At 57.8% G+C, this 18289-nt stretch overlaps 7 protein-coding genes across 7 annotated transcripts; 3 read left to right on the top strand and 4 right to left on the bottom strand.

Annotated features, from left to right (window-relative positions):
* Positions 1-683: 683 nt before the first annotated feature.
* FA10DRAFT_227727 (hypothetical protein) lies at positions 684-1878 on the top strand (the record flags this gene model as incomplete). The annotated part of the gene is made up of 3 exons (XM_025518721.1): positions 684-788; positions 851-1284; positions 1341-1878. Coding segments are annotated over 3 exons (1077 nt in total), but the record flags the coding sequence as incomplete, so codon positions are not given.
* A 296-nt stretch (positions 1879-2174) lies between these two features.
* FA10DRAFT_285041 (carbon-nitrogen hydrolase) lies at positions 2175-3310 on the bottom strand (the record flags this gene model as incomplete). Its single annotated transcript, XM_025523961.1, has 2 exons — positions 2175-2707; positions 2779-3310. 2 exons carry the CDS (start codon positions 3308-3310, stop codon positions 2175-2177), a joined length of 1065 nt encoding a protein of 354 aa, XP_025379347.1.
* A 396-nt stretch (positions 3311-3706) lies between these two features.
* On the top strand, positions 3707-9402 carry FA10DRAFT_265949 (hypothetical protein). Its single transcript, XM_025521279.1, has 3 exons — positions 3707-8012; positions 8078-9170; positions 9229-9402. The coding sequence occupies exons 1-3, from the start codon at positions 3954-3956 to the stop codon at positions 9255-9257; spliced, it is 5181 nt and encodes a 1726-aa protein (XP_025379346.1). The 5' UTR covers positions 3707-3953; the 3' UTR covers positions 9258-9402.
* A 200-nt stretch (positions 9403-9602) lies between these two features.
* FA10DRAFT_271497 (hypothetical protein) lies at positions 9603-12132 on the bottom strand (the record flags this gene model as incomplete). Its single annotated transcript, XM_025523101.1, has 7 exons — positions 9603-9686; positions 9751-9846; positions 9915-10558; positions 10619-10686; positions 10740-11443; positions 11504-12027; positions 12084-12132. 7 exons carry the CDS (start codon positions 12130-12132, stop codon positions 9603-9605), a joined length of 2169 nt encoding a protein of 722 aa, XP_025379345.1.
* Positions 12133-12986: 854 nt separating this feature from the next.
* Positions 12987-14126, bottom strand: FA10DRAFT_265947 (hypothetical protein). The gene is made up of 3 exons (XM_025521278.1): positions 13566-14126; positions 13190-13495; positions 12987-13116 (listed from the first exon to the last, which is right to left on the bottom strand). The coding sequence occupies exons 1-3, from the start codon at positions 13644-13646 to the stop codon at positions 13036-13038; spliced, it is 468 nt and encodes a 155-aa protein (XP_025379344.1). The 5' UTR covers positions 13647-14126; the 3' UTR covers positions 12987-13035.
* A 522-nt stretch (positions 14127-14648) lies between these two features.
* FA10DRAFT_300671 (hypothetical protein) lies at positions 14649-15382 on the top strand (the record flags this gene model as incomplete). Its single annotated transcript, XM_025524876.1, has 3 exons — positions 14649-14696; positions 14733-14793; positions 14860-15382. The coding sequence occupies 3 exons, from the start codon at positions 14649-14651 to the stop codon at positions 15045-15047; spliced, it is 297 nt and encodes a 98-aa protein (XP_025379343.1). The 3' UTR covers positions 15048-15382.
* FA10DRAFT_265945 (hypothetical protein) lies at positions 15206-17988 on the bottom strand. Its single transcript, XM_025521277.1, has 2 exons — positions 16857-17988; positions 15206-16783 (listed from the first exon to the last, which is right to left on the bottom strand). The coding sequence occupies exons 1-2, from the start codon at positions 17656-17658 to the stop codon at positions 15408-15410; spliced, it is 2178 nt and encodes a 725-aa protein (XP_025379342.1). The 5' UTR covers positions 17659-17988; the 3' UTR covers positions 15206-15407.
* Positions 17989-18289: the final 301 nt, after the last annotated feature.

Here is an 18289-nt window from a genome sequence, read left to right as displayed (position 1 = left end):
TGAATGCTGACGGACTCCCACAGCCCGCTCGTCGAATCCCCGCGCGCACACGGGCCGCGACTTCTCAGAGGGATGAGAGCAGCGCAACGTCCGTCGTTCCTTCGTCAAAGGACAATGGGCCGAGCTCATCCACGGGCATTGCTGCCCTCCGCAAACGTCCAGCATTGGGCGATATGACAAACGCAGGGCGCAAGGGCGTCTTCAGCGGTGCCGAGGATACGGGAGCCAAGGCAAAACAACCGCAAGCAAGGGTCGCAACCGTGGTTCCGCGAGCCAGGCCTGTTGCCACAGCCAGCAGAGCGACTTCGACTTCCTCAACATCGACGACGGCGAGCACCACAGCCTCTCGCGGCCGCGTGGCGCGTACGAATGGGACCGCGCCAGGAGCAGAGGGAGAAAGAACGACGCGCACCGCCGCGCGACGAACCATCCCAGCGGGCACCAAGACTAGCGCCTCCAGTGCGGCCGGCCGACGCGAGAACTCGGCACCGGCGCAAGAGCAGCAGGTCAATGACCGTGGAGTCAAGCGTGTCAAGACGGATGTGGGTGAGAGACGCGTGCTTGGGGAGGTCAACCGTGGAAATGGGGTCGAATCAAGAGGCAACAGCGAAGAGGTGGGCGGCCTGGTGCACAAAGAAAAGGCTCAGGGGAAGAGTAAGCCAAAGGTCGAGGAACGCCAACCAGCCAAGGACGAGGGGTGGGAAGACCTCGATGCTGAGGACCATGACGACCCGCTGATGGTGACAGAATACGTCGAGGAGATCTTCAACTACATGAGGAAGCTCGAGGTGAGACAATTGTCCTCGCTCTTTACGGTGCCGATTGAGTGAACTGACCGTCCTTTGCCCAGCTCGAGTACCTGCCGAACGGTGATTACATGTCAATGCAACGAGAGATCGACTGGACAGTTCGAGGTGTCCTCATCGACTGGCTCATCGACATCCACGGCAAGTTTCGCCTCCTTCCCGAGACGCTCTTCCTGGCTACCAACATCGTCGACCGATTTCTCACCCATCGGACGATCTCTCTCGCTAAGCTGCAGCTTGTCGGTCTCACCGCAATGTTTTTGGCTGCCAAGTACGAAGAAGTCCTTTGCCCCAGCGTCAAGATCTTCCTCCAGCTCGCAAATGGCGGCTACACTGACGAGGAGATCTTGCGTGCCGAGCGGTACATGCTCAAGGTCCTCAAGTTTAACCTGAGCTACGCCAACCCAATGAACTTTCTTCGGAGGATTTCAAAGGCGGACAACTATGACATCCAGACGAGGACCGTTGCGAAGTACTTGTAAGTCTGGCTTGCGTCGGGAAATATCACTTCCTGTAAAGCTGACCGTTCTAAAGCATGGAAATCTCGCTGGTGGACCATCGATTCTTGGAGCACCAACCGTCTCTCGTTGCGGCTGCTGCGGTGTGGACGGCTCGCTACGTCCTTGAACGAGGCGACTGGACGCCGACGCTCGTCCACTACTCTTCCTACTCGGAGCAAGAGCTCCTCACTACAGCTGAGCTCATGGTCGACTATACGCTGCGGCCGTCGAACCACGCTTCCTTCACAAAGAAGTACTCGAGCAAGAAGTTTATGCGGGCGGCAACGTACGTCAAGGACTGGGGGATGCGCATGTGGGGTGAATTTGGCCCCAGCGAGTGCGATGAGGCGGGCGATGCGCCATTGGTGGATCTCTTCAATCATGTGGGCGTCGAGCGACCCACTAAGCTCTGTTTTGGTTCGACAGGCAGCAGCGATGGTACCGGGAGCGAGCCCGGTGACGAGGCCAACAACAGCGGCGGATTCGAGGCTCAGCTGAAGGAAGTCGCCGGTGGAGACGACGATGAAGATGACGATGAAGGCCTGGACGATGAAGAGGAGGAAGAGTACTAGAAGGCTGCTTTGCTGCGAATCTTCCCTCCCTGGATCCCCACTTTCCAATCCATTCGCCCCCCAACTATGCATAGACGCACTGTTACCATAGCCGCACGGACATGATCGATTTTTTCCATCCTTTTCAACATTCCCTAGCCACCTCATCCTCATTCGCTCATGCACCATAATGGCGTTCAACCTGGCTTCACCTTCTGTTTCTCCTTTTCTTCGTCTCTTCACAAAGATGCCAATCTAGTCACTCCATCTTCAGGACGTCTGCTTTCGCCTGATGTGCTTCATCGATGACTAGAGAATCATCCCCTGGCCACATCGGGATATACATCAAAGCGCCTCTGCCTGGCGACGGGAACGAACTTGCGCACATCTTCCACGTCGGACTTTTGTAAATCGACGGGCAGCGAGCCCTCCTTTTCGTCGAGCGTGTCGATGACCTTTCCCCACGGATCGACCACCATCGAGTGCCCATACGTGGGGTAGGAACCTGCTTCGATGTCAGCGGCCGAGGGTCTGGCGGGCGAGCAGGCGATGATGTAGACCTGGTTGTCGGCTGCGCGCCCTCGCTGGAGCAGCTCCCAGGACCGCGGGCCGGTCGTGGTGTTGAACGCGCCGGGGTAAAGGACGGCGCCCGCGCCGAGCCGCGAGGCCACCGTGGCAATCTCGGGAAAGCGGAGATCATAGCAGATGGCAAGGCCGAAGCGGCCCAGAGAGCACTCAAAGACGGTGATGCGATCGCCCGCGGTGAGCGTCTTGGACTCTTGGAAAGTCATCTTGCCCGGGATGTCGATGTCGAAGAGGTGCAGCTTGCGGTGCATCGAGATTAGGCGCCCTTTTTGCAGCCTTTGTCAGCCATCAATAACGAACTTCGAAAGAAGGTTGGGGAGAACTACAGATGCTCACCTGTTTCGTCAAAGACAGTCGCTGTGTTGTACAGTTTACCCGTTTTCGCATCCCTCTCGGGGATGCTTCCTCCGACGAGGACAATGTCGAGCTCCTTCGCAAGGCCGGCCATCATCTTGACTGTTTCGCTCGGCGAGCTTGACACGTCAATCGGATTGATCCCATCGATCGTCCACCTCTTTTCAAAGGCTTTCTGCTGCTGTTCCGCGACCTGCTTCTCCTCGCTGCTTGCTTCGATGGCTGGTGCAGCGTCTATTCTCTCGCCGCTGAGGGGAGTCTTGACGGCCTCGTACGCTCCCCCAAAGTCTTCTGCGTAGGTGTCAAAGTACTGCACGCCATAGGGGCTGTTCCAGCACTCTGGAAGCACCACCATGCGTGGCTTTCTCGACTTGTCCTTCTGCACCGCCTCGATGACGGTCCGGCGCGCATGCTCCAAGTTCCAGGCCTTATCCTTGGACGTCTGGCCGAGCTGGATCAGCGTCAGCGGGACTTTGTCGGCAAAGTGCAAGGGCAGAGCGACGGAGTGAAACATCTTGCTGCTGCCTACGACGGAGGTTCTGCTGAAAAGAAGCGGAAGAGACCTCGCCAGCAAGTGCATGTAGGAGAGGAGCAGAAAAAAGGTGACGCTTGCTTTCCCTCTCCACCTCCGCTCGCTGCTTTTCTCGCGTCATGTTGTCGTCCATCAATCACTGGGCTATTATTTCGTCCTTTGGCTAGCAGATCCACTTGAGATCAAAAAGGGCTCATGGGAGCACTTGTAACAGGCTTCATTGCTTCTGCCTCATGATGCGAGGCTCAAAACTGGTCCGTCTGAATACCAGCTCTAAGAAGAAGCCGTTCACTAGAGATCCGAGAAGGCTGATGCTGTCGGCCGAGAAGCTTAGGCGCTGGCCCGAGCTTTCTTGTCGTTAGTCCCCTCACGCACACACACGTCTTTGAATCGGTTCAGAAACAGACAACGCGCACGGAGGCCCAAAAGACTCACTTCCGACCACACGACGGTGCCTCTGCTCTTTCCAAGGCGTGGTGCCCATACGAGAAGGGACTTCCCGGTGCCGTCCTCGAGCTAGCCCAAAGGAGAGGAGAGGTTTCTACATGCACGCCTGCAGTTAGATCGGGCGAGGAGAAGAAGCCAACGACGTGGGGGCATTCGGTCCCGTTGTCATAGAGAACAGATGTCGAGGCAAAAATCGCAGCGAGACATTCGCTCGCGCATCAAGCACGAAAATGTGCACCTTGGCGGCGGTGCAGAGCTCGGCGTCGGTCCCGCGCCGAAGCCGGCAAGGCAGCCATGGGAGCAGCATGGCGCGAGCTACAGTACAGTGTCCACCTCGTCGATTGGAGCGCCGATGATGCCCAGGAGTGGGAGCAGCAACGACGTCAATGGCGCTTCGTCATCGTCAAACAATGCGGCATCGGCGGCAGCCTCGGCGATAGCGGCAGCCAATCTGGGCGCGGGCCCTTCCTTTGTGTCGTTGAGCCCCTCGGACAGCATCTCCAACTTCGAAGGCAGGGCTGGCACCCGAGGCCTGGGCGCCGCATTTGATCAAGCATCAATGGGCACGATGCCTCTCGCAGGCATGCTGCCCACATCTGGCCAGCGTTCCGGGGGTCCAGGGCTGTTTGAGCCCAGCGCAGGGAGCACAGCGAGCTTCGCGCAGAATTTAGGCGCGGGCGATGGATCGAGAGAGGACGGGTCGACGCCGCTCAGGCCGGCGAGGAGCCAAAGGAGACCGCTTCAAGCTCCCTCAGCGTCTCCTCAGGAGGGATTCTCGAGGACCCCCTCGTCGAGACGGCAGCAGTACGCCGGAGCAGCTACAGATGCGGCATCATCATCTGTCCAGGCGGTCGGGAGAAATCTGCTCCAGGCCACTCACGGGCAAAGCCCCAGTCGCGGCAGTAACACTAGCGCAGGAGACCGGCATGCCCGAAGCGCCAGGCTGATGGCTGAAGTGGCCAGCGGCGGTGACAATGGCCGCGCAACGCCCAATAGCTGGACGAGAGCTGGGGAGTCTGCCGACGAGGCCGACTTTGACGACGTGTATGGAGGCATGGACGGAGGCGTCGATGATGGGGCGGGGCAGTATAACAGCAACCATCGAGCTACGTTAAATCTCGAGCAGACGACACCGACGCTAGGTTCGCTGACCAGGCGCGAGGAGCCTGCTGCTTTGGGCAGCGTATTGAGCGCGCTCAGTGCTGCAGGCAGGAAGCAAGGCGCAGCTAGGATACTGCGAGGCACAACGGCAGAGGAAGAGAGCAGGAGAAGAAAGAGGGAACGTAAGGTGGAAGACGCCCGAGGGAAGGAAGTCAGGCCGCTGGAGCACTACGTCGATCGCGCCGACGAGAAGGCATTTAGAGAGATCTGTGCTGTACTCCGAAAGGTCAAGGCGGAGTGGGGTTTCATCGTGGACGACGATTTCAATTACGTCTCCCTTGCACTGTCACTTCTGGACGACAGCTCGCTTGGTTCAAATCGGAACCAGTTCAGCGAGATGCAGAAGCTCATTGAGCGGGGTCTTCAAGGAACTGTCGATGATCACCACGAATCCTTTGCAACTGCCATCTCGCTCCACAGCAACGTCCTCTCATCGCTCACATCAGCACAGACCAGCATCTCAGGTGCTAGAAGGAGGCTACGCGATTCGAGAGAGGCGTTGGGCGCCAAGCGTGCCGACCTTGTCCAACTCTGGCACCGATCCCAGGGTGTCAAGGAGAGCTTGAGGCTCCTCGACACGATCGAGCTCCTAAAAGGTGTACCTGATCGCCTTGAATCGCTCATGTCGGAGAAGCGCTTCCTTGAAGCCGTCAATGTGCTCATGCAAAGCCTCAAGCAGATTGACAAGACTGAAATTGTCGAGGTGGGGGCCACGGCTGACCTACGAGGATACCTCAAAGGCCAAGAACAAGCCATGTTCGACATCTTGACAGAGGAGCTACACAATCACCTCTACCTCAAGAGCTTCTTCTGCGATGCTCGATGGAAGGCCTACTCCGCAGGTCAGACTACGCTCCCCAATGTCGAGTTCGGCAGCGACTATCAAGAACCGCAGCAACAGCAGCAGCAATTCAACGGCACTAGTGCAAGCGCACAAGACGAATTGGGCGCGCTCAAGCGTGATGATGCTGATCAGCAAGGTTCGGGACTGATCGATCCAGGGTCCAATGGGGCACTGTCGACGACCGCGACCGGGGAAAGACCTCTTCAGGTGTTTCGGTTCATCAATGCACTCAGCACTCGGCCAGCTTATGATCCGAATCTTGCCTCAGACATGGCAAATCTTGGCCTTTCCGCGAGTGGCTCTGCTGCTGGCTTGGACCCGTCAGTGGATGCCGCTATGGTTACCTCGAAGAGCGCCGATTCGAACTTGGCCCTCATAGGCAGTGGTGGCGCTGCGCAGACGCAGACGGGAGGAGGGTCCTCAAAGATTGCCGCCAGCTCTACGGCCTTCGAGCAGAACCCAGAAGCAGACAGCTTCCTTTACATCGAGATGCTCCTCGAGAGCCTAGCGAGGCTCGGCAAGCTGCGCCTGGCTCTCGATATCGTGGCACAGCGACTACCCATCGAGCTACATCAGCTTGTCGAGGCCACCATTGATGAGGTCGACGAGCGCAACGAGCCGCTTCGACGATCCTCCGTCGCAATTGTTCGACCGGAGTCGCTTCTCCTGTCATCGTCCTCCGCACTTGCTCGAAGCTTTGCCGAAGGCGCTCGTTCTTCCTTTGGATCGACTCTGAGTGCAGGCAGGTCAAGTGGTGCGTTCATGAGCGCCTCGGCGAGCAGTGCTGCCACATCCATGGGCCCAGGTGCTCGCACGAGCACTGTGTTCAGGCTGAGCGCCTCCGAAACTTCGGCAATGGAGCGCGATAGCGAAACGATGAGAGACTTGTTTTGGACCCTCTTTTCGAAGCTCGATGCAGTGCTTCAAGGTCACCGTGTTGTGTACGAGGTGGCGACCAAGATCATGAGCCGCGATGGTGGCAAGTCCCAAGATGCCTCGACGTCAATCAGACATCGGCCGCCACCTCAAAGAACGATGGTAGGCAAGACGCCGTCACATGGCTCGGCGAGCGTGACGAACCTCATCGAGGTCTGGAAGCCGATCCAGACCGAGGTCAGGACGCTACTCCACGAGCACCTCATGGACGACAGCGAGAGCACATCGGCGCGGAGAAACGCGATCGTCTCGGTCAACGAGGTCTTGCGCCTGGGCACCTTTGGTAGAGACAAGTCTAAACAGCTTTTCAAGCTGGCCGAGACGGCACCCCGGCCGGGTGTCAACGTCAGCCGAAAAGACTTCGCTCCGCTTCGCAGACACGAAGAGGCCCTCACCGCCGCTCTGCGTGCCTCGGTGCCTGGTCTGGTTGGAGCAGCCGACACGAGCGCAAATGCGGGCATCTCGGCCTTCCAGCAACAACAACATCATCACACACTCCAGCAGCAACACCAACAACACACACTCTTTAGCTCTTTATCTTCGATTGCCGCTGGCGCCGGGAGCAGCAGTGGGCCGAACGCAGGTGCCGGACATCGAATTCTTGTCAAGCCCGATGCATTCAACATCTCCGTCCTCTTCCAGCCTGCGCTCGCTTTCATTGAGCGCGTGCAGATGATCTTGCCCGGCGAAGCGGCCGGAGAAAGCTCAAAGGGCTTCAGTGCCTTTCTTGAAGAGTTTGTACAGGACGTCTTTCTCGCTCAGCTCGAGGAGAAGGTCCAAACACTCTTCCAATCAGCCGTGGGCGGTCCTGACGCGTTCCAGGAAGACCCGACGAGCAAGTCTGCGCTCCAGCGACCCATTGTCAAGGCCACTGCCAACGTCCTTGTCCTTGTGGACAGCCTCTACTCGATGCTCCGGACGACACCGTTCCACCGTGAGAGCTATTCGCACCTCGTCATCCAGACATTGGTGCAGTTCTATCAGAGGTGCCACGAGAGATTCCGCGATCTTGTGACGACGGATCTCTCGTCACAGGAAGGCAACCAGCACTACCATCTCTCGGCTGCTTGGGCCCAGCGCCCTGAACTGACGCAATGCCTGTCCGAATATGTCGGAGGCAGTTGCGATGCGACGAGAAGACGCGAGCTCCTCGAGCAGGAGAATGCCTTCGAGTTGCTTTGGGCCAGTCAGCTTAAAGGCGCAAAAGGAGGTCCTTCCGGTGGGACTATTGCGCTGCATGACCTGACAACGAGTCGAAAGAAGCTCACTTCTCTGGGAAACCTTCACTACTCCTTGGTGAGTATCATAAACGCATGGTCGTTTGACGAAAGCATAGACTCACATCTTCATGCTCGCCACAGCTCTGGTTCCTCAGTCACATCTCTCGCCTCAAACCGACAGACGAGGATCTTCCCACTGCGCCTGCTGCTCGTGCCCGTCTTTCTGTCATTGGTAACCTTGCTGCAGTCTCTGGACGCCAAGGTCAAAGCCGGACCGACGCCGAAGAAGAAGAAGGTATCCTAAAGCTACCCTTGAGCATAGAGATGGCCAGTCGCTTCGAAGCGATTCCGAGAACGTACAGACACCTGTCCAACCTGGTACTGTTCACCCTGCGTCTCGAGATTCGAGCGAGGACGATTCACTACCTCGACCTTGCCATTACTGAAGGCAACTACCTCGTTGAAGACGCTGTCCTGGAGCCGGATCCACATGTTGTCGATCTCAATGCCGAGCTGAGCTCGCTCGACGATGTCTTTTCGGACACGCTTGCCAGACGGGACCACCGCTTCCTCTTTGTAGGCTTGGCGAGCTTGATGGACACCATGCTGTGCCGGGCGATCCGACGGGTGCGGTTCATCAATCGGCATGGCTTGACCAAGATGATCCGGAATGTCCTTGCCCTGCAGCAGAATCTGCGCAACATCGTCATCGTCGACACGTCCAAGGCAACGATGCCCAAGGCTTCGGGCGGCCAAGTGTCTGGCGGCGCTGTTGCTGCCGCGGGCAAAGAAGAGAGGCAAGCCTATTCTTCCTCGTCGAAGCCGAGAGGTTCCACCACGACTGGAGAGGAGGACGAAGGCGACATGGGCCTAGGGACGAATTCGTTTGAGAGGAGCCGGAAGCTGTGGGAGCTCGTGGGCAAGGACACGCCAGAAGAGCTTTTCGAGGGAATTCGGACCATGCGGCAGAGCCAGCAAGCCGAAGCAGAGCCCGGTCTCGTCTCCCAAGAGCTCGAATTCGACGACTACAAGTGCGCCCTCAACTTGATGCTGGGCATCGACAACGCGGCTGCCTCGGTGCAAGCTCAGCAAGCAAGCAAGACGCCCGTGACGCCCTTGACGCCGGGTGGAGGCTTGTCGAGGGTGGGTCTCCCAGGCGCAAACCTTCGTCCAGGGACGACGAAGAGCAGCAGCGCGTCGGGAGAGGTTTCGAGGCAGAAATTGAACGAATACCGTGAGTATCTGGCGATTGCGATTGCGAAGAAAAGCTGCACTGACATATCTTTGGACAGTAATTGAGCTGCACGAAGTGGCCCTCTAGAACGATGAAGCGATCGTGGACTTCCTCTTTTCATGTCTCTGTGTTCTTGTACCCGGCACTTCACGGGCTCTTCGGACTTGCCATTTCTACCATTGCTCACTTCCTTCATATTCCACCTAAATGACAATCACGACCTTTACTCGCCTGGTCACTTCGCGTGAGGTACCGCTTCTGAGAGCCGCACGGGAAAAGCAATCGAGGATGCCACACAAGGTCAGGATGATGATGGAGTCTGATCTATTTGAACAATTGACACAATTTTGGACTGATGAAACAAGGTGAAGAGAAAGTCGTCTTGAAGACATGGTATGGATGAACACGACGCTGGTCTTTGGGTGCCAATAATCAGACAATCGGCGCTGAGCCGCCAACAACGCGACCGCGAACAAAGACTGAGGCGATATTGCGATCGTCTCCGCAGAACAGCATCTGTCATTCGGGCGCCGTCAGCTTCTCAAAGGAGCTAGAAGATAGTGAACAAGAGCAAGCTCACCTTCTCAAAGCGCGCCTCGAGTGTGTCGTCCTCCTCGACATACATGTTGGGGTTGGCGCAACTTGCATCCGTGTTGATGAGCAGGGCGTCAAATTCCTTTTGAGGTGGACGAGAGATCCGTCAGCTCACGAAACCATAGCAAAACAAAGAAAGACAGTACTTACCTTCCCGACGTCGAGGCTTCCTGTCCTGTGGGCCAGGCTGCAGACTTCTGCACCGCCCAGCGTGGCCATGTAAAAGAGCGTGGCCAAGCTCAAAGGCGACTTTGTAAAGTCGAAGCTGTCTTCGGCACGGGACGAGTCACCGTTGGGCAAATCAGCCATCGCATCGACGCCATTCGGCTTAAGCTCGCCGTCGACGACCCGCTTTGTCGGTCCTTTAATCGTCTCTTCAAACTCTTCCTCGCTCTTTCCTTCCACCTTGACCTTGCCGGCCTTCTCTTCGGTGAAAGCGATGGTTTTTGAGGCAAAGCTGGCGTCTCGAATGGCCGAGAGGACACTCATGCCGAAACCGCCGCTCATGTCTGTGCCCAGTCCGACCTTGATGCCCATGTTGAGCATCTCGCCGATGCGTGCTGCACCCGAACGTAAGTTGAAGTTGCTGTTAGGGCAGTGCGAGACGCCACATTTCCGTTCTCGGATCAGCTTCATCTCATGGTCGTCGAGGTGAATGCAGTGTGCCAGAATTGTACGAGGGGTGAGGAGCGAGAAATGGTCGTAGACATCGGTGTAGCACGAGGCAAACGCAAACAGCTTCTTGGTGAATTCGATCTCGCCGGCGTTTTCGGAGAGATGTGTTTGGATTCGCACTACCGCCGAGTCAGCTTCAGATTTCTCTTCTGGTCTAGGGAAGAGTTGCTATCACTCACAGGAGGGATCACGAGAGACCAGCGCTCCGATGCTCGTCAAAAGCGCTTCCGAGCAGGCCAGAGCGAACCTAAGGAAAGAATCAATTGATGTTACAGAGATGGTGAAAGCGCCTTCTCTCACCTCGGCGTCAGGATCGGCTGCACGAGAGCAGCAGCAAAGTCCTTCTCCTTTTGCTTCTTGTCCTTGGAGATGCGGCTGCTTGTGGAGCTCACGCTTCCTGTCCGGTGCCCACCAGAGGCAGTTCCATTTAAGGTAATGTCCTTTGACATGTCTCCGATCTCCTGCCCCAGGCTGCTCTTCCTCATTGGTTCTGGAGAAGACGTCTCGACACTCGTTGCATTTGTGCTCGTTGATGCTTGGCTATCCTGACTCGTACCAGGCGAAGAGGTCGCATCTTCGATTTCGCGCATCGTCTTGGAAAGCCTCGCGATTGAGTGATCCATTTCGGGGCTTGCGCTCGCATCGGACGGTGTGAGCGAAGGGCTCAACGGGTCTGGCTCGTGACCATAGGGGAGCAGATTGCGACAGTAGTTGATAAACTTCTTTGTCGCTTCCATCGATAAGCTCGCGTTCTTCTCGACGTAGTCCACTGGACAATTACGATCTGCCTGACACTTTCCGACAAGGGCTCGGATTCCCTTCTCGTTGCAGACCTCGGCAAGAATGGCGCCGCCTTCCTCGTGAATCGTTGCATACATGGCTGCCGCCGTTGTGCCACAGTTGAGCATGCGCTGGACGACTGATTCGTACGTCTTGCGTGCATACACGGGATCCTCGAATTTGCGCTCTCGTGGGAAGGTGATGTTCTCGAGCCACCCAAGAAGCTAGCAAAGGCGAAAAATGAGCAGAGGAAGGCTGATTAGGTGCGCTTGAGGCAGACTCACCTCGTATTGCTGTCCAAGGCCCAAGTTGGGCACCTGGCAAGCATGAATGTGGGTATCGACGAAGCCTGGACAGAGGAAGCTTCCCTGGTCGAGCTTGACAAGCTCGTAGGCGCCGTATGCCCAGCCGTGCTTTTCGACGACGGACTTGATCGCGGCCTCCTCACCCTGAATTTGTGTAGAGATGCCCGAGAGCTCTTGCGCGTTGATTGCAGGCGGAGGGAGCATGTCGAGGCTGTCTGTCGCCGTTGACTCAGCGTGGTGATTCTTGGCAGTCTGGTTGCCAGGGATGGGCACCGGCGTGGAGCAGCGGTCATCTTCCTCCCCTCCAGATTCACTGCCCACGCTTGCAGCAAGCTCACTCTCCACCTTTTCGAGATCCTCGACGAAGCGAATGACGCCGCTCGACCCTACGCCGATGATGCCGCGCTGGTAGATGCGCAGGGAGAGGAGCGACTTTGGCGAGACGACTGCGCCGACAAAAACGCGCCGGGTCAGCCGCGCCCCCGACCCCGTCGGACGGAGCGCTGGCGAATCGTACGCCGATGCTGACTGTTGCGCAACGGCTGGTGAGTATGGATACGTCGCCCAGCGCACCCAAAGGAGTGCACAAGCCACGAGTCACTCACCATCTCGTCCACGCGACAGCCTTGCCAAGCGCGTCAACTTCAGACCTAGAGACTAGGCCGTAGGAGAAAAGTTGCCAAGTCAAGAAAGAGATTGGTGGTATCTTGCTCCTCGTCGGGAGCTGTTGTGGTGCGCAAGGAAGGGTGGTGAAAAGCGAATGGGAAGAAGAAGGCTCGGCTCGACAATCTTCGCAGGATCGAAAGGCGCACTGATCACCCCGCGCCTGGCCTTTTGTGTCGCCCAGAGATAACGGAATTTACGCTCTAAATCTACGCTGCGCAGTGGAGCGGGCGCCCAATCTGAGCCTGCACTATTTTATTTTTGCTCCTGCTGCCACTCTATCTTCCATTTTCGATCGGTGCTCGCCACTTACTGTCAATTCTCGATGCTTTCACGTCTCTTCAGACACAGCTCTTGAGTGCGTCTCTCCGCCAAGAAGTCAGGCTTAGGCCTTGCTAGTGCTTGCCCGAACGAGTGCTGGAGCACTTTGCGCAGTCTATGGACGGAATCGGTGCCTAGCTGCAGATTGGCTTGCACCGTTGCTCGCACGTGGAGGCAAAACACCATGACCCCGCTCCGTCAAATGAGCCTTGTCCGTCCCTATTCGTTCTCCTTTGTGCTCTCTGCATGTGCAAGTGTCTTGCACATGCAAGCACACTATGCAATGGAAGCAAGGAAGATGCAGCTACTCTTCCGACGCCGAGATTGTTACGGCGGAAACAAGGCCGAGTTTCCGTCCAGGCCACGCGAGGTCTGGCCTCTCCCACGAATGACTGTCACAACTCTCTCAGGAAGGTAGATAATGTAGGTAGATAATGTAGGGCATAACATGGATGAATGCGGTTTTAGAATGACAGGAAGAGAATACAAGAGACGCCGGAGGCTGCTGATGGGAAGGTCATCCCAGCTTACACGCGGACCTTGCCTCCAGCGCCACCCTTCATCTGCTGCTTCGAGACCTTGGGGCCCGAGCCACCAGCCGAAGCACCCTGAGATCAGAAACAACTCGAGTCAGCAAGATGCACTCCAGCACTACCATTAGGATGCATAGTGAATGCTCACCTTGGCCTTGTTGAGCTTCCTCTCCTCTTGCCTCTTCTTCTTGTCCTCCTTGCTCTTGGCGAGGGCCTGAGCCTGCGCGGCGGCACGGACCTCGGGCTTCTGGTTACGCCTGGCAGCAATCGAGTCGAGCGAGGCACCGACGATACCACGCTGGTGCTTGACAGTCTTGCGCGAGCGCTTCTTGGCAATCTCCTCGGTGATGCCCTTCTTGTGCATGCGGCGGTAGACGATGGTCCAGGCGATCTTACGCGGGTTCTTGCGCTGGAGGAACAGCGACTCGTTCTTGCTCGAGACGAACCGGAAGACCTGAGAATCGAAACGTGGGTCAGAATTCTCTGCATGCTCTTGATACCTGATGGAAGGGGAGCAGACGCACCTTGCTGTCTCCACGGACGTAGAGCTTGCCCTTGCCAGGGTAGATCTTCCTCTGCGAGAATGCGCACGTCTCGACCTTCATCGTGGGCGAGTGTCTGTAGGTCCAGCATCAGCCGTTGTTCTCTCAACCTGTAACTTGCAATCGTCTCCTCCAACTCCATCTCTTCGATTCCCTCGCCATCCCTCTGTCCGTCCACCTGTGCCCCTCATCATTCAATTGCCCCGCTGATATATTCCCCCATCCGAAATACCCATGTCCTTCAATCGCTGCCTCCAAGATGTCCTGCCCCTTCGAGCGCTCTCGACGCTTTCGAGCGCCCCCACCCCATGTATCGGTTACGACGTCGGGGTCTGTCTCTCCATGCGGTGGCTGGCCACCTTCAATTCCATCTCTAGCCTTTCGTTTCTTCTCTTCCGCCTCCCTGCTCAACCTCCACCACTCCCGTATCCATCGCCATGGCCCGCCACACCCGCCGTGTAATCGATCGCCTTGCAGCAGGCAACACCAATCGAGCAATACTCACCTTGAGTCGGCGGTGCGGTTTTGGCGATTGAACAAGAGGCTCCCCTCCGTCCAGCGACCTCAAACGGGCACGACCGACCGCCTGCGCGGCGCGCTTCGATGAATTCGGCCGAGTGCCGCAGCTTTCACGTGTCTGCGGGACTTTTTGCCATTTTTCGCAGGCAAACACGTGAGGCGGCCCTGCTCGCAGCGAAGGGAGGCGCTGCGAATTACCCTTTGGAAGGTGGACTTGAAACGGCAGTGTCTCTCTCCATCGTCGTCCCCTATCAGCAGACTACGCCAAGATGGTGAGTGTTTCGGAAGAGCGAGAGGAGGGCCAGATGGGCTGTAGTCAGGAGGGCTGTACGGGCGTCGGTGCAGGGCAGGGCAGGGCCAGAGAAGGGCGACACTCGGTGCGAAGAAATGGAAGGTCTCTCGATGGCAGCGAGCCAGGGTGATGAGGAGAAGATGGCCCCGAGGCTATCTTGCGTCAGGTGGCAAGGGCAGAGTGGCGGGTCGCTGGGATACCGCAAGATGGGATGCTGGAGATGTGCTTGCTTGCGGGTCAGGGATACAGACAGCATGAGATCATTGGCCGCTGGACACGGAAGCCAGGACACAGCATCGATGGTGGGAATTGAAAGCTGACTTCGCCTCTCTCGGCAGCCCAAGCAGGTCACCGACATCAAGCAGTTCCTCGAGATTGCGAGGAGAAAGGACGCCAGGGGTGAGCACTCCTCGTTGCTCCTCGTGCCCATCACAGGAAATGCTAACACCTACCTTGCAAACTAAGCTGCTCACGTCAAGCGGACGCTCACCAAGACGGGTTCGACGCAGACCAAGTTCAAGGTCCGCTGCGCTCGCTACCTCTACACGCTCGTCGTTGACGACAAGGAGAAGGCCGAGAAGCTCAAGCAGAGCCTTCCCCCGGGGCTCAACGTCAAGGATGTTGGCGTCAAGGGCAAGGCCACTCGCAAGTAAATGAAAAAAAGAAGGGGTGCCCAGCGTCCTTGAAAAGGATCCGAGACTCTCTCTCTCTCTCTCCCCCTTGACAACCGCCCTTGTATTCTTCCGACACGACAACACACACAACACACACACATTCACATTCTGACATGCATGTAGTCACCGTCACAATATGACCCCCACTGCCAGGTTCAGAAGCTGTTGTTTGCCACGGGACAGAGTCGCTAGACATCACAGGTGGAAAAGAGGCTGGGAGAAGGAGACATGTTAACGCTACAAAGCCAAGAGCTAAGGAGAAAAGTGGGGGAAAAGACATCCAGAATGAGAGAAAGAGAGATTTTGCGGACGGTAACGAGAGAGCACGCTGAATGCTAATCAGGCCTCGGTCGAGACCTCGTCGCGGGCGCTGCTGTCAAAGTACTCTTCATCGCCCGCGAGGCTGCCGTCGATGCTCAGGCTGCTGGCCGGGCTGGTGGTGCCGTTTGTGGCTGCCGTGCTTGCTGCGCGGCTGCTTCCCTGCTGTTTCCTCGCAGCCTCCTTGAGGGCCAGCAAGCTGGGAAGCGTCGCAGTCGACGACGATGGCGGCGGCATGGAGGGCGAGAGGAGAGAGTAGGAAGAGGAGGCGAGGCGCTGCTGCGCAAGCGACGAAGGGTGTGGTCCTCCTCCTCCAACGCGATCAATGTAGCCGTGCGGCTGACCGTGGCCAACTGATGAGTCGACGGTCATGGAGCGCGTCGAGTCGCTCCCTGCCTCGGACGGCGCGAGCGAGGGAGCGCCACCCTCTCCATCCTGGGGCGAGTCTTCTTCACCAGACGGATGCAGCCCCGTGCCGCCACCGCCGCCGCCACTGCCGACACCAGCGAGGCCAAGGCCCGAGCCAGGACCAGCGGTTAGGGTCCCACCGCGGGTCCTGACGAGGGCAGCATCGACGGCCGAGGAATTGGCGTCGGCAGCCAGAGGGAGTAACCCGTCATCACGGTTGGCTATCGCGCTGGAGCTGCTGGGCGCGCTTCCAAACGAGCTCTTCCTGCTCAGGCTCGGCGTCTCTGCGCCCATGCTGTTGGAGCGATCGAGATCGTCCTGGCTCAGGGAGCTGCCGTCGTTCTCGTTGAACTCGGCGTCGCCGTTGAGGCCGCGCGACATGGGCGCAGAAGGCGACAAACCCCTCGTGCTGGGCGCACGAGACGAGCCAGCAGTGGCTGCCACGCTCGGCGTGTCGCCAATGCTGCCCGAGATGCTTGTGCGGTGGAGAAAAGAGGAGCTGCTTGGATACGAGAGGCTCGACGAAGAGCCACCCGGTCCAAACAGATCCCGGTCGCGGCCTCGGATCGACGAGGCGACATTGTTGATGCGGCCGCCATCGCGCGGCGACTCGAGATGGAGCGACGTGAATGGGCCAAGAGCCTGTGCGCTGGGGCTGCTCTGCAGCTCGGGTCCGGGTGTAGGGCTGCCACGACGATCACGGGGGTCTGCATCGTCGGCATCGTGAAAGTTGTCGGAGCCCATGTCGGCGCCATCATCGGATAGGGTGGGAGTCAGGGCGCCGTTTCCCAGCGACTCTGTCTCCTCGCCCGAATCCACGATCGTGTCTCCACCCGGTGGGACGGCCGATGCGCTGGCACCAAGACCACTGGGACCCAATGCCTTTGGTGATGCTGGAGGATGGACAGCAACGGAGAGGACGGAAGCGGCGCCGGGGCTGGGCGGTCGGAAATTCGGCTGTCTTGGGTCAAGGTGGGGAGGTACGCCAGCTGTTCCGCAGCCACGTAGAATCTGTCAGTCAGTACTTGCGGTCAAATTGGCCGCAAGAGGCATTCGACTCACGAATGGCCTCGCCTCGGGGCCCAAAGTGGCCCACACTGGCTCCCTTGCTTGCATTTTCCGACGTCGCGCCGCTCCCTCCCACGCGTTCGTGGACGACACTGACAACATGATCCACGTCGTCATCGTCGTCGTCATCGACATCCAGGCCAGCGCCATGGCCAGCAGAGCTGCTGCCTTGGGCTCCCACCGAACTCGGCGTCTTTGTGCTTCCTACGCCTCCACTCGCCATGCCCCTGCGCGAGGGATGCCCCTGGTTTCCACGCTCTTCCTCATCATCGTCGTCGTCGTCGTCGTCATCATCATTGACGTCGTCACTGCCCATTGCATCTCCATGCTCGTCATCCTCATCCTCGTGGTCGTGCATGTGATGGAGATGGTCGTGAGCGAGAGATGCGGCTCCATGTCCATCAATGTCATTGAATGCTTCATGGTTTTGGCTACTCCTTTGTCCCCCTCGACCGTATCCCTCATTGCCTTCACGGCCGAGTCGAATGCCCGGGGCGACCTGATCGGCGTCGGGGATCAGCTCGAGATTGTGTGCGGTGAGATCGCCGCGCTTGCGATTGTCGTGCGAGGTCCCCAGCTGGCCGAGACCCGCCATGTCGTCCCTCTCTGCCTGTGGACGGGGGTAAAGAGGTGCAGTGTATGCAGAATGGAACGCAACTTCCTGACCATGCGCATCGACATTGGCCTCGGTCAGGCCACCAGGCCCAGATGGAGCAGTCTCTGCCTCTGTTTCTCCAGCACTCGCATTTGCTGCCCTCGCCTTGGAAGGCGTACGGTCCACGTCTCGCTCCGCCATCGATATGCGTTTGTCGTATCTCTCTCTCTCTTTCTCTTTGTCCCTTCTCTCCTTCTCTCTCTTATCTCCCTTGATCTCTGCCTGTTGTCGCGGATAGACCGTCGTCGCTTTGTGGTCGCCGTCCTACTCTTAGCCTGCTCGGTTCTGCCAAATTGGGCGAGGGTCCGGGCTCAATGACCACAGCAGAGGCGAGCTCTATTTCCAGCCTCCTTAGAGGTCACGTGATGTACACGTTGTCGTCCGCGTTGAACGACGGACGAGATACAGGCGTCGTCTTTAGGTGACGTTACCTGGGCCCTGATGGACAAAGAGAAGGAGCTTTTGGAGAAAGGGTGGCCTTACTTATACGTCCAGCTGCCTGAGAAGAGAGTAACAGGACAATAAAAGCAATGCAGTGCGGTGAGTAGCAGGACAACAAAGGCGGCGCGGAGCGGTCAGCAGCAGGACAACAAAGCAACGCGCGGGGCAGCCATATCAGTAGTAGTAGCGAGGCAAGCGGCCCCTCCAGATGATCTTGAATTGGACAGGCGCGAATGACATACAACAATGATGCTCGTATTCTTGTAATCCAAATGAAAGAAAAGCCAATGAGCCACGCGACCGGCACATCTCAAAGCCAAACGACAGGAGG

Source organism: Acaromyces ingoldii, assembly GCF_003144295.1.
Source record: "Acaromyces ingoldii strain MCA 4198 unplaced genomic scaffold FA10scaffold_2, whole genome shotgun sequence".
Classification (NCBI taxonomy): Eukaryota; Fungi; Basidiomycota; class Exobasidiomycetes; order Exobasidiales; family Cryptobasidiaceae; genus Acaromyces; species Acaromyces ingoldii.
This window is presented reverse-complemented; position numbering and strand designations above follow the sequence as displayed.